We start from the raw sequence: 15127 nt of genomic DNA, 5'->3' as shown, positions 1-15127 counted from the left end.
TACAAGTCTCTTAAGTTCCTGATTATGACCTTAAAAAGGCTGAGGAGGAAGTAATTCAGGCTTTTTTTTTCCTCTTCCTTCCGTTCAGGTGCTACATTGCAAAAGGCTGGTAGACATTAATAGAATTGGTTCTTAAGCAGCAAAAGAAAATAAATTGAGTAAGTACATAAAAACACACTGAGCCACTGCTCCCCTCATTTCTGCTGCAGCATTTTTATAGATTTCCAAATCAGTTAACTAAACTATGTAACTAACAAACAAATAAGGTTTCTAAAACCTGTGGCAACACAATTTAGACCTCAACAGCTAAAGTCTCTCATCTTCAAAACCATAAAAAAAACCAACAACAAAAAACCCACCAAAACACAAACAACCCAAACATTTCAACTGGTAAATTTGCTGATACACTTCATATCGCATAAAACACAAAAATAAATTCCAACCTGGATGAACTTCTTGCTGAAGCATCTCTGCTTTCATGTACAGCCTCGCCATTTTGCTGAACTTCTACTGAACAGTAAGAAACAAATTCAACAGAAATATTCTATTATATCTGTTTGAAATCTTAATCTAAATATTATCATCTGACTTAATTAATTTAACTTACTGGTTGCTGATGAACTGAGATTTGTAAGAGATTCTTGCTCAACAACCAAACCATCTAGCACAACAGTCAGTTCACCTGTTTGCACCATGCCACTCTTGTTTTCCAAAGAGAGTTTCAATTGTTCTTTCACCTTCTCCACTAAAAATGGAGTTGGGATGGGTAGGAGACAAGAAGGAAAGAAGGGATAAAGGAAAAATTAAATTCTAAATAATATTAAAAGAGACCTTCAACACAGAAATGTGATATATGCATTTAGTTCTATAAAACTGAACATCAGAGATATTCAAATCAAAGCAGAAATCACTATGGAGCTGTATACATTTACACCTGCTGTGTGTACATGCACTTTATTTTTAAAAAGAACTGTCTGTTTACATAGTATATTCTACAGGTATGCTAAAGAATCCACATGGATTCAGTACTTTGTTGTTAATGATTTCCCAGGTCTGCCATTTCCATTAAGCCCTTTGAAAAGTATGCACTACTTACATAACATGTGATGGCTTAAAATCAAACAACTTCTGACCCACACATCCAAGTATTAAAAAGTCACTGGGAACCTCTCATTTTACAACCAAAGCTTATATTAATTTCTCATAGCACCTCCCAAAACTAATTCTAAAAGACTACTGAAAAAAACATCTCTTTGAGGAAGAAATAAATGCATAGAGGACTGCATAGAATTCTCCCTCAATTTTAAAACTATTTTTAATGAATCTTTACTAGCATTTTCATAGATTGCAACTTCAAGGATTAAACAGTAAGAAAGGATGCCTCAGGTAACCAAAAGTTAAATAAGATACTATTTTCACCAAAAGAAAATTTGAGATAACTGATGGTGCAGTAAAATAATTTAATCTGACTGACAAGCAATACACACATTTATAGAGAGACATGTGTAATTCAGAGGTAAAACATGCTGGGGAAGCTATGTAATTCTCTCTAAATCAACTGCTACAAGTACAACAGTTAAAGCTACATGTCATAAATCCAAACACAGTCAGCTAGGAGTTCACATTAATCAGGTTAAAATGATTAAGACCTTTTAGTATTTGTGCTCTCAGATTAAAAGATTAGTTTTTAAAGACATGCCATCATATTTCCCTCCATATGATAGCATTCCAAGTTAAATTTAAACTAGGCACTTCTATGCATTAAACTAGTATTTCCAATATTTTTTCATTCTTAGCATGCATCATAAGTGAACAATAAACAGGGGAGGCTGCCATAACCTACTGCCAGATACCCCCAAGCTATTACTTGAAGGAGCAGGTTTGACAGCGTAGCTGGGCAGCAGTTACCAGCAGACACACACTGCTGTGCTACAATGGATTTTAAGGGACTTCAACCCTCTGCAGCAAGCACAAAGCTCCTAAATCTACAGGATTACTGATTTAGCAATATGCATTTTGGAAAAAAGTACTATCTCAAAGAAGAGAAGAAACTAGCCTACCACTGAATTGTTTAATTAACACATTTTTTAATTTTTGCAAAGGGTGGTTGGTTTAACTTCTGCTATTTTAATAGGTTATCTTCCTAAACCAGATCAGCTGTTGGCTGTAGCTTAATTGAGCTGGCAAGAAAATTGTGAGGTGTATGGGCAGCAATTTAATAGTCGTGGTGTTTAGCAGAAAAAGTAACCAAATTAATTCTAATGTTTCTGCATTTAGAGGACTTCCCATTCCATTTTCATCAGCAAAGAGCCTTCCAAGTGCTACATTTTAGAATAGGTATCAATAACTAAATGAATGAAGGATACCAATCAGATTATTCTACCAGTGAATTCTTAGAAAATCCAGTAAGTGTCTAACTACTGACTTGCCCAAATAAGAAACATTGCACATAAATTACTTTTGGTGCAATGTACAGCAAACTCAGTCAACTGAAAGAGTTTTTCAAGTTGTTATATCCTACCTCCCCTACAGTAATAAAATGTTAAATATTTTGTTAGAAATTTGCAGAAAGTATTTGGTAAAATAAAATTTTCTGCCTAACTATGAAATTTACTGCTGAATTGTTATAATACTGTTGAAGAAGACACCCTTAATTCTGGATTCTACTTCTGCTATTTCTGCTTTTTTTTTTTTTTTTGGTTCTCCTTTTCCCCCCACTGTTCTAAACATTCACCTCAGGTTTATTTATCTATATAAAAATTGTGAGAAAGGTTAAGATTGGTTTAGCTTTTAGCTGGAATTCTACTGCCACTCTGGAGTGGAATTTAAAGTGTGGATTCACCATCTTGTTGAACTAAACCAAAATTTTTTTGAAAAGCAAATCAGATATATTCTACTAAAATATTTAAAATATTTAGAAGTTACATGGAACAATCAATCTCTAATGTACTAAAAGGAAGATCACAATTGTTTCATTAAACAATGTTTTCTATTGCTCTCTGGGCAGCTAAATTATGAGGGACAAAAATCCAGTGTTTCTATTAGTGACTCCAGAGAAGGAAAACATGAAAAATTACACAGCTTTCCTGAAAGTTTAATTTTTTTTTTTGGTTACCAAATCTAAAACAGATCTTCTATCAAATTGGTTAGTAGCTTGCTACAAAACATGGTATTTAATCACTTCTGCCTTTACTTTCAGCAACTAATACACTACTGTTTGTTTCAAAAGTATTATATCCCATTGTTACATTTAAAATGCTCTCAATAGCACAGACATCTCTATAAGAGACAAGTAAAGATATCGACTGAAAGTCAGTTGTAATTACATATATAGTTAGTAGTCTGGTTGCCAGTTTGATATATAGATTAGTAATAATAATTTTACTTTATTCAAAATATCCTTCATGATAACTTACATTTTCTATTGTGTACTTCCAAAGCTTGTCTCAAGTCTACAGTGGCTCTTCCTAATAAAGCATCTGCTTTTAAAGTGTGATGGCTCCACACTCTAAATTCCAGCGTAGTCTGTGGAGTCACATGCCTGCATAAAAAATACATTTAAAAAAATATATACAGATCTTTAAGAATTAATTCTTGTTATTAGGAGTATTTGAACTTTATTCACTTTCTCATTGTATTTCTTGATACTAATGAAGCACAGTTTTGTATTGCAAGGGGAAATTTTTAACTAAGAACTGCAAACACTATGATATCTACACTTAGGATGAAACTTAAAGTACATTACTATGATAGCCTAAGGAATTCGAGAAGCATCAGAATAACCTACACTCAGCTCAAATCTCAGATATATAAAACAAATCCTGATTTATGAAAGGCTTATTTCCCCTATTCCTCCAGAGTTCTAGCTGAAAAGTTACATTATTAAATGTGGAGAAAAAGGTGGGAAGTATATTTGTCTGTCACTGAAAAGAAAAATACTAAATGTTTTTCAAAAAGGAAAAAAGCAACAAAGCATCTATTTTCAAGCAAGAGCCTACTCAACAGGTATCAGCCTGCCATGGAAGTGTTGATAAACATTTTTTCTGAATCCACAAATATATATAAAACCATAAGGCATACTCACAGAAATCAGAGGGGAAAATTCAAATGATGAAGCTAAAGTAAAAACTGGAGGGAAGCACAAGGTAAAGGACCCAATTGCAGTAATATTATGACAAGCTTTGGCATTGATCTCTCCCCTGCTCAAGCTACGCTAGGTCCTGGAGAGTAAGTTTTGTAATACAGGGTCTAGTATTGCAAAGGTGGTCCTGGCTGTGAAAAACAGGAGTAGAAGCACTTCATTGCAAAAAGTCAAAGGCCACATGTCCATCAGTTTTGACCTAACATATACAGAAAGTTGTATCAGTGATGATGAGAATAATAATAAAAACAAGCCCCACTCTCCCAACAATAGGACTAATTCTACAGTCACTTGAACATGTTGGACAAGGTGGATCATTTCTGCTGAAACACAAGCAAATGCATTTTTGCATTTTGAATAGGCTGCCTTTGGAGGGAGGTCTTAGTAAAAGAGCAGCTCAACAAAGTAAAGGAAAAAATCCCCAACACCTACACACACAAATATATTGCTGACTCATAGAAGTGAGGGGAATTTGGTAAGGCAGAGAGGTCACTTAACCTCAAATACCATTCCAATAGCCAGAGGAAAAGGGGGCCAGAATATCTTAGAAATACATATAAGGGTATGACCCTGAGTAAGCAATACTCATGAAATGAGTCTGTCATTACTATGCATTGCAATTTACCTAATTTCTCTCAGATCACCAAATCCTGCCAAAGCAAACCTGCCTCCTCAAGAGAAACTCAGGTCCCTGTGAGTATACTGATAGCTCTGTAATAGTTCTAGCTCTTGATCCTGGAAATCATCCTGAGGTCCAAGACTACATTATTCTCTTTTGCAACACTGCAAAGGACTAATAAGTTCACTAAACCTGAAATACCAAGAACTGAGGCACAGGAATACCTACTTGCTTATGACCAGTTTTGGAGTAAGTAAGTGTTCCCAAGCAAAGAGTTCCCCAAAGATGTACCACTCTCCACCCACCCAGCACCGACTGGAATCTAGCATGGCTCCTACTGCTAACAAAGCTGGATACTGCACACAGACATGTCAGATGCTGTGAAATGCACTGGCCCAGGCTCACTGGCACTTGATAGGAGCTATGCTGCTCCCAGATCCAAGTCTGAACCAATAAAATCTTGTTTGTGAATAAAGCATTCAAACCAAGTGCAAGACTGCCAGCTCTTCATGGAGTCCTATTCAGGTGGATCTACATCCCTAGCATAGTTAAACCAAACTAAACCACAAGAAGATTAAAACAGTCAAATATATGGGTAAGGTGCGAGGTAACTCTGCAGTTTTTGTGTGCATACACCTTCACTGGGAAATTCAAAGGAAGAAGTGACCTTCCTCATAACTATTATTTATCCAGTTGAGACTTTTTTGCTTCTAAAGTTGAAAATGACATGGTTACAATCAGAAAGTCTTTCTAGCACTGTATGCTAAATACAGTGCTAACAAATATCAAGACTGTATCACGTAGTGCCACTGTATGCAATCCATAGGAAAAAAATATTCTCAAAATATTGTAAGGATTCAGAAAAAAAATCATTTGAGATAAATACCAACGTACGTCTGCATTTAGACATCAACAGCCAGAGCAAACCATGTAGGCAGCCAAGCTTAGTAAATATTTGCCTGCAACGTCTGTCTAATAAATAGTATCAAACAACCAAAAAAATCTACTTACACTGTCAGCTGCTCATCCCATTTGGGATTTGAAGAACTACTTGATTTTGCGGTTTTCTTAATTTCTCCATCTGCGGTTAATTCCGTGTAGAAAGTTGTTCCAAACCAATTCTTTTTCCGTTTCAGTTTGGCACTAGAAACTAATAAAATACATTGCTTTATCTATAACAGCATGCTGTTGCTGAAAAACAGAAAATGTCCTGCCTACACACTGTATGAAATACTTTGCAAGGCAATGTTTTTCCTCACCTACTCTACTTCTGCTGTACAGAAAAAAGTCAACGCAAAAATTACCATTTTATTTTATTAGTAGCTTTTCTTTTCAAAAGCTGCCTTGTCAGATAGTTGAAACCAAGTGTCACATACTCTTTTCCCCACACTGGCAGGACTGGTTGTAGAGACAGCACAATTATTTTAGGGATAAACACTGGAAATAACGTAGGTTATTTTCTCATTGTTCTCCCTATTCTTCCCTTAACTGAAAAATGCCTAAGTATGATACATCTGATGATGCATCTGAGGGATTATGAGGCAGACTTTATTTTTTAGTTATATATTGTTATGAAAGTCAATGCAGTTCATGCCTATTTCAAAATGTCCCTGTATAGCAAAGCCTGCATACAGTGCTTCATTTCTTTGCCTGTATTCCTGCATGGTTGAATTTGTGGGTTTACACATCAGTTTGTCACAATTAAGAAAGCTACTCTTAGATTTCCCCTATTGAAACAGCTTTGCAGAGGAACTCAAAGGTTTTGGGTAAATATTCAAAAATTAAGAAACACCACTGACCAAAGAAGCTACTTTCACCTCCAAATCAGTGGTGAGTTCCTCTGAGCTCCTGAACATAAATCTGTTCTCCCTCTTCCATGCTCAGTTGAGGAAGTCACTATAAAAGCCAACAGCAGCCCAACTGCCAAGATTTTAAATTCTATTTCAGGCAGATGGTGTCTTGAAAAGACCACAAGATTGGACTCTCAACTATATTTACCTGCTGGCTCTGCCTTCTCTCTAATTGCTCCCTTGCTTCAGTGTGGTTCTTGTTCCCTCCACTTGCAAACTAAAACAAGGCTGAGTATTTTCAGCCATTTGGAAATAATTCTTCCCCGTTCCTTTCCTTTATGGTACTTGCTAACCCAACATGGAAGTTTACTAAACTGAAAGGGAGACATATTTCTGGATTGCAGTATTCTGAGACATATACATTAGTCAGTTAAAAGTTAGTGGGATGCAACCATCCAAGGTTCTAAAGGCTCCGGCCATGGACTTTTACTTGTTTCAAATAAAAGGTGCAAACTAAACTTCCTCACGTTTGTAAAGCCCAGTCCTAGTAATGCATCATAGGTCACAAAAGGCAACTGATAATGATGAAAGCTTTGTAGATTGTAGAAAACTAAACCTGCAATTCCACACACAAGTCATATTTTTTCATCTAAAATCATGATATATTTTTAAGCTTTGACAACCTCTACTTCTTCCACATTCTCCTCCACAATTTGTTTTCCAAAGGAAAATACAACATTTATTAAAACACAGGTATTTAGTAATGATATTCAAGCTTTCTCTTAATTTCCCCTCTTTTATCTGATTATGTTTAGTTAGTAAGTTTAGAGTCCCCCAAACATAAAAGGAGACCATTATCATCTTTTGGTTAGGACATCTTCTAAAAAAAACTATGAATAAGTAGTAATACCAGCAAGACTTCCAAAAGAATTAAGAAGACAAGATCTCAGCCAGAATGTTTGAGCAAATACTGATGGCAAAGCATGCCTACAACATGTTGTATCTGTCCAAACTCAAACAAGTCACCACTCCATACAAATTCCTTGTTTGCAAAATGAGTCTATGATACTTGCTCCCTTTTTAAAAGTGCTTTTTAAGTATAGTTCTTGAAATAATTATAGCTTCTACAGCAGCATAAACAAAATTACACATAAATATGCAGTGTAGGTCAGCAATACTACACTCCCACACTCCTCTGCCTCCTACTACTCAGAATGCCACTGGCATTCATTCCTGTGATCCTGCAATAAAGACTAGGTTTAGAGAACTAAACCTTGAGAAAACTAACCACAAATGTTGTAAGGACTTCTTCCCATTTGAGCCCTGACCCAGATTTCTTGGACTCAAAAAGAAGTCCCAGTACCAGAAAAATACAAGACTATTTACATAAGGAGGAGCTCAGCACAGGATAAAAAATTACCATTTCTGTAGACACAGATCTGAAATTAAGGGTCATTTGTATAAGCCAGTTTACAGTTATACATACACATTCTATCTACACGTGGCTCCATCGCTGCTATTAGTCATTGCCAGTTTTGATGATTCATCACATTATTGAGTAATGTGCTCCTTACATAAGGTTAATAATTTTTGAGGCTCCTCTCTTATCTAATTTCATAAAATATCAATTTGGAGGACTCTTCAACAATGTATTTTTTCTCAGATAACCTGGCCATCTTTGGATCATCCAGCAAGATGCATCTTTCTTTAGATGCAGCCTTTATTAAGACATGGTATCTTACTGATGTTTTTCCCCAACTTTTTTCAGGATAGCCTTAACATATTCCTAGCCATGCATCCATTTTTACTTCAGCATTCCCAGATTTCTCAAAATCCCTGGAAAGCTCAAGTTAGTTATCAATGGTAAAAAAATAATTATACACATAAATACACATATATATATTTATGGTAGGTGTATTTATGTACAGTACCTTACCTATGTGCTGGTAACATTTTTACTTTTAACTGCTGTAACACTGTCACTATTAGCTATCAAACTTGTTTACTTAGATGCACTTTGCTTATCTTCAGACTACCAGGAAGCCTCAGTTCTGTTCTGCCGTCCCACAGAGAGAGTAGCTAAGACTGACAATAATTGTCACATCTTTGACCAGTCCTTGCCCATCAGTAGCAAAACGCATAATCTACTTGGCCTGTTCAATATCTATTGAAAAAGTGTTCCCAACACAATTAGAAATTTCCAGGACTGTTTTCCAGAAATTTCCACGGATACTGGGATGGCTTATTTCTGCCTCAAACTATGACAACCAGCAGAGCAAAAGGAAAAAAGAGACAACAAAGCAAATTGTAACTGGATTGAAGGAAAAATATTCAAAGTGACATGGCTTATCACAAGGAAAGCTGGTAATTTCCAGACTTTAAGGTACTGAAAATTCAACTGGACAATATAATCAGCAACCTGATCCAACTTCAAAGGTAGCCCTGCCTTCATCATAAGAGTGTACTAGGGAAACACCAAAGGTCCCTTCCAACCTAAGTTATTCCATATGTCTGTTAAGTCTAACCTGTGGCCCTAAGGATATCATATTCAACTAATCTTTACCTGCTGTGTAATGAAAGAACTTAATCTTCTGAAGGGCTAGCAAATTTTGTGATCTCCTCCAGTTCTCCACCTTCACTAAAACATTTTCAGCTTGTTTACTACAACCACCAATCTTTTTCCTAAAATTTCAGTAATGTGTGCTCCCTCTTCAGAGTACATGTCATTAACCACTTGCTCCCAAGCAAAATTTCTTGCAACTGTCTGTACTGTCATACAGAATACCTATTTTTTTTTTTTTTATTTTGAGGATTTATTAAACCTTGTCATGCAACTCACTGTATAATCTCTATTTAGCCTCAAATCATCTACATATATTATAGTCACATTATTAACTGTAACATTCATATCATTAAATAAGATATTAACTAGATAATTTTTTCACTCACTTCCAGGACTGCTTTTGTAGAATACATATGTATTTTGTAGAATTCAAAATCTCTATGATACATATCACTACTTGCCTGTTACTTGCATCTGTAATCTTCCATTACAGTTGTGACTTGTATCAGATCTTGGTGAGGCTGTGGCCATGTCAGAGGTTTAGGCTTCAGCCTAAAAAAAGCAAACAGATAGCTTATTAAAAAGTACTCATCTCTGCATGTCAGCTACAGCTATTAAATAAAATGTTCAACTAATCAAGAAGTTACCAAATATTATTTAGGTATAGCACACATTATTTCATAACAGCAGCTAAAAAAAGCAATCACTTTGGAAATTTGTCCCACGTTACACCTCTAAGGATGCCAAGACACTTCACTAACATATATATTTACATAGCTTAGAACAACTGTAAGGCAAGAATAGAAATTCAGCTGTGATATATCAATAATTCTCTTTCTAGAAGACATACTTATGGTCTGATTTCAGATAAGCTGAGCACCAACATCTTCAAATTAACAAAACGGTTGAAATGTTTACAGGCCTGGAAATCATGCTGTCACCAGAACAATACACTCGAGCAGTGAGGAGAGCGATTCAGACAAACGTTTGCATTCTATCCCTACATCTGCCACCAGCTTCCTGCCCCACTGCTGTCCACCCACAAATCACTTCCCTCATCTATTGAGTCAGGAAGCACTTTACAAGGGCACCCCAGTTCACCACTCAGCAACTAAAACTGAGGGTGCATCCCAGCACATACCCGTGCACACAGCATCACTCCTGTCCTTCTGAACTACTACACCTGACTCACATCTAGAAGTAAAACATTCTGTTTCTATCAGACAACTACTTTTCACAAGAAAAGAATATATACATTGTAAAATAGACTTTCCCTGATCTGGATGAACTTCCACATATTTTTTTCTGTGAACACATTTGGTTTCAATAACAATATGGGAAGAGCTGTCACCAAGCCTTTTTGATCATACACTTCAATAAGGACGAAAATTTTGAGTACATACCCCCAACAAGGGTGTATTTATTTATAAATTAAATATATGTACCACTTTACTAATACACTCTGTATATATTACATATAAAACCAGAAATTTAAAAGAATGAAATGAAGATGAAATAAACATTATCTGTAAATATTTTTTAATGGTAAAAAACCCTTTTTGCTCTTACTAAAAAAAAATAAAGCTGGGTTTTTTTTGTGAGAGCCACGTTATTGAATATGCTTCAGCATTTTTTAAAATGTGGACTAAGCACTTCGTAATACAGTGATTTGAATGCCTAATTTTAAATTCAGTTTATTGGCTGTCATAGCTGAAAAACATAATTTACAAAGATACCTACATCCAAATCAAAGTGCATAACTGGCTAGACTTTCATGACACTCATTTTGCATCTCCATTCACTAATTATGCAACGTTTTTTCTTGAAATATGGCCATAAATTCCCATCTTCCCTGATATCAATCACTTGTTATTGAAAACCAATGGAAGGCACATTTTTATACTTCTATAAAATTTCCAGATTCTGAAAGTTTTAACTGGGAGGACTTTTAAGTAGATAAGGAAATTCTGTTTCTGAGTTTAAGTGTACAAATATGGAAGGTTTTACAGATGACACATCTTTTCTGGCAACAAAAATCACACAAGGAAACATTTCAAAACATCCGTTTTCAAAATGCTTTCTCAATAGCATCAGTTTATTTCAAAAAGCAATAAGTTTCTTGTCTGTTAAAATACCATCTTGAGCTTCAAGTGAGGGTGTCTTAAGGGTCTTTTTTTTTTTTTTAAATAACTGATAGTTAGCATACTGCTGACTGTTATCACCAAACAGGTTAGGAAATTCATAACACTTGTTTTTCTGTGAGATAAAACATGTAATTAATCTTCAAGTTTTACAACTCTTCTAAGCACTTTGCCATGATAACTAGTGATCCTCTGCACAGTGCACAAGATCTTCCTGGTCACACCCAGTGTCATTACAGATTATGTTAGATACTCTACTATTTAAAGCTTTTGTTTTCGTACAAAGAACCACAAAAATGACATCCTGCAGCACTTTGTGCTCTTGTGGCTCCAAGTTTCTTGTTGCTTGCCTATGCATGATGCAGTGAACAAATTCTGCAAGTCGTGCTCAACTTGTAACCTTAGCCAAGAACCTTTTTTACTTTGGTCAAATCAGCCACTCCATCTGCGGTTACTTCTATACAGTTTTTCCATTTAAAAAAAATTGGGGTTATTTAAGAAGACACAGTTTAGAATTTATGCTTAAGAGTGTCTCTTATCTGGTACATCTTTCCCTAATGACTTAGTTCTTTGTGGATTTCATTTTGGACCCAGAATCTAGCAATCACCATAAGTCGAGCCACACCACAAACACCTATACTTTCATCCAAATGTCTGTAGAGCAAGCCTCTCCCACTGTGTAATTTTTTCTGATATTTGTTTCTTCAGAACTTTGGCAATGTTTTCCAGACATCTTCCAACAGTATCTGCTGACAAAAGAATGTGTTTTAGTTTGTCATCACATTGTTTACCATGTGTTATTACCGCAGGAAGATGAAATGCTTCCCCCATAGTATCTGTGTCTTCTGCTACTGAGAAATCTCAAAAGATGCTTCTAATGATCTATCACTAAGCTTCGTGAAATCCTGTAAAATCTTGGATTGAGTACATCATGACTTCAACATTGCTGGAAAAAAACTGCAGATGCCTATCTTTATGTTTTGGGTGCATAGTTTTTAAATGCCTTGCTAATTGTGATGGCTTCATACTATCATCAGCTGATACCTCAAACAATGTTCATCATTTCCAATAGCGGATGTACATCCGTATTTGGAATACCATTCTTGATAAACCAAATTGTTTTGGCTGACTGCTTGTCACATATAACTGCCAATGGTTTTATCTCATAATACACCTGACCAAGAGCTCATGCTAGGAGTAGAAGAAGCATCAGCTCTGCCATGTTCTTATTATTCATATTATTAGTATTATCCTCAATCCATGGTCTCTTTGCAGGAAGTTTTTTTAAGCTACTTGCCTATTTTGTGAGGGTTTGCTTAGTAAAACCTAAATATTATAATCCACAAATCCTCCTAACTGGGCCCAAGTAAACTGCCTCCATCACAATACACTGGAAGTGAATTAACAAATGAAGGTGTTACTGTGACCCCCATCATACCGTGGATACTAAATTTGTTTTCAGGACACCTCACAAACCAAATGTAATACAGGACCATCCAACATACAGACCTACAGAGAGTACCAGTGTCAAAACTAATTAACACAGACCTACAGAGAGTACCAGTGTCAAAACTAAATAATTAATTTATTTATTATTTTTCAGGTAAAATATAAGTCCTAGATTTTCTTCACACATTCCACTGGATGGTCTTCAACACCTGACTTTGGCGTTCACTCATATGGAAATCGTCATAAAAGCAACACATTCAAACGACTCAAATAAGTTCAAATTCTTCCCAAGAAATCAAGATCTGCAATCTAGTTCTAAACATACTTTAAAAAAACTAGTTTAGGCATACTTCTGTAATTGACAAATTATGATTGTTCCTTTCCTTTAACTGTTTAACCTATGTAGATCTAAAATGCTGGGGTGGGAGGTTGGTTTTTATTTGGTTGGTTGGATGAGTTTTGTGCTTTTTTTTTGCACATCCTTTACATCAAGGATGTGCAAAGCAAAATAAACACAGAAATAAATAAATAAATAATGTCAGAATCCTCAGGTAGACAGTTCATTGTATAATATCCTCAAAATTCATGTGTTGATTTATCTGCAAGTAATACCACCTGCCCAAACCTGAGTTTCTGGCTCTGCAAGTTACTAAGCTGCTAACTGCATTTGGCAAACATGTTTGTCAATCTTCTGATAAGAGGGAAGCAAGAATTCACTACACTTAGCTTTGCATCTCTCCTCTTGAAAGAAAAAATGACCACGATACCTGGGAGAAATTATTGCACTGTGAGGGAGATCTCAATAGCTGACAGAGATGAAACAAAGTTAGGCTTGGGGTTGGCTGAGGGGCTGTAACCACATGACTGCCACCTACAATAACAGTCCCCTGATGTTCTGTTCTGACCCCGTTGAATTAACATCCTTCTTTAACAGAAATCTGCTTTATATTCTTGCCAGTAAGGTACACTTAGGTGCATTTACACCTAAGCAATTATTACAGTTCCACATTTTCAGTATGTTGTAAACGAAATACTAACATGCATGTCAAATACTATTTAGAAAAACATACTAAAATATAGGAAAATTTTAAAAAAAATAAACTTTTAATATTAAGCATTGATTTTTACCAAAAATACATTAAGTTTTGTGTCATAGTTTGTATTGAAAAGGGCTTTACTGAACAGAGCAAATTAGTTGAACTGACTGATTCTGTTTTCATCATGCTCCAAAGATTCTAAGTTTCCATCATGTTCCAAAGATTCTAACAGCTGCAGCCCATTCATTCTTTCTTAACTGATTAGAAATAAAGAACTTGTTAGGAATTAAGGAGAAAGGAAACATTGAATTTATTAAGGCTTCAGTCATCCAATATTTTCATCACTAACTCAGCTACTGACATTTTTAAATTAACAGGTTATTGCCTAATCAGCTCAGATGCAGGTTGGTTCTTTCAGGAGACAGCCTGCTCACCCGACAATGTTTGTCATTTTCATTCAAGATCCAAAAAGCCACTCTAATGTTAATATTAAAAAAAAAAAAAAAACAACAGTCTTCACTGCCTGATGCACATTGGCTCATACTCATTCCAGTCAAACATGTTTTTACTCCAGGTAAACAAAGCCTTCAAGAAGAAAAGTCAGCCAAACTAGATTGTACAAGATGAACTATTTTATCTAGAGCTTTGAACGGCTGGCTATTAGTCCCTAAAGGCCAGTCTGAACATCTGACAAATGCTGCTGCACAATTAAAAAATAGAAGCACAATCCAAAACTTGGCCCTTCAACCTCTGACAGAAAAATTACTGGTGCAGACATGGCAGGGGCAGAGGCGAGGTGAGACGCTGAACAAGAACTCTATCACAGGAACTGTTTGCAGTGCTGACAAAAACAGTATTACTGGTGTTTGTAAGGTACTAGTATGGATTGTCATACTCAAGAAAAAGACATGAAAAGCTCTCCTGGGATAATAGACCATGAAAGAGCAGTCCAAAATCCACAAAGACTGGAAGTAAAGAGTGTTGACATATATGTTCCCAAAAATCTCGGGTTTCTGGGGAGCAAGGCTGCTGCAAAGAGACCACACATATACTGAACAAAACTAAGCAGGGAAAATAAAGAAGTCACATAAAAATTGACAGACTTACATGAAGATGAGACTATCATCATTTTTTTACTTTACTAGAAGTAAAACCTTTTATAAGCTGAGGAAGATTTCTGAAAATTCTAGTAGGGATTCTTCCAATACTGGAAATCTGAAAGTTTCAAGGACTAGCAACCTTCTGGTCTTAATGAGCCAGAAGAAACTATATCTGCACGGCCAAAAATAACCAAAATTTCAACTAAACACATTGTCTGATCTGCAGAAATGCATGGGATGGCAATCAGACCAAGCAAAGTGAAAATACTCACTAAGAGGACTGAGTA

The 15127-nt window shown here is 35.7% G+C and overlaps 1 protein-coding gene across 3 annotated transcripts in view; it reads right to left on the bottom strand.

The window, feature by feature from the left end:
• Positions 1–15127, bottom strand: part of WWP1 (WW domain containing E3 ubiquitin protein ligase 1) — a 59044-nt gene that overhangs the window by 26571 nt on the left and 17346 nt on the right. The window contains exons 2-6 of one of the 3 annotated variants that reach the window (XM_059863176.1): positions 9575–9665; positions 5772–5910; positions 3417–3541; positions 608–745; positions 444–510 (exon numbers count right to left, since the gene is read on the bottom strand). In XM_059863176.1, coding sequence (XP_059719159.1) covers positions 444–510; positions 608–745; positions 3417–3541; positions 5772–5910; positions 9575–9644 — 539 coding nt within the window. In that variant the 5' untranslated portion in view covers positions 9645–9665. Of the gene's footprint in view, positions 1–443; positions 511–607; positions 746–3416; positions 3542–5771; positions 5913–9574; positions 9666–15127 lie in introns of those variants that run through there. The other 2 variants (XM_059863185.1, XM_059863194.1) reach the window with 2 other exon arrangements.

The sequence above is a fragment of the Haemorhous mexicanus genome, chromosome 1 (assembly GCF_027477595.1).
Source record: "Haemorhous mexicanus isolate bHaeMex1 chromosome 1, bHaeMex1.pri, whole genome shotgun sequence".
NCBI classification, from domain to species: Eukaryota; Metazoa; Chordata; class Aves; order Passeriformes; family Fringillidae; genus Haemorhous; species Haemorhous mexicanus.
Note: the sequence above shows the minus strand (reverse complement) of the source record. Positions and strands in the feature narration are given on the sequence as shown.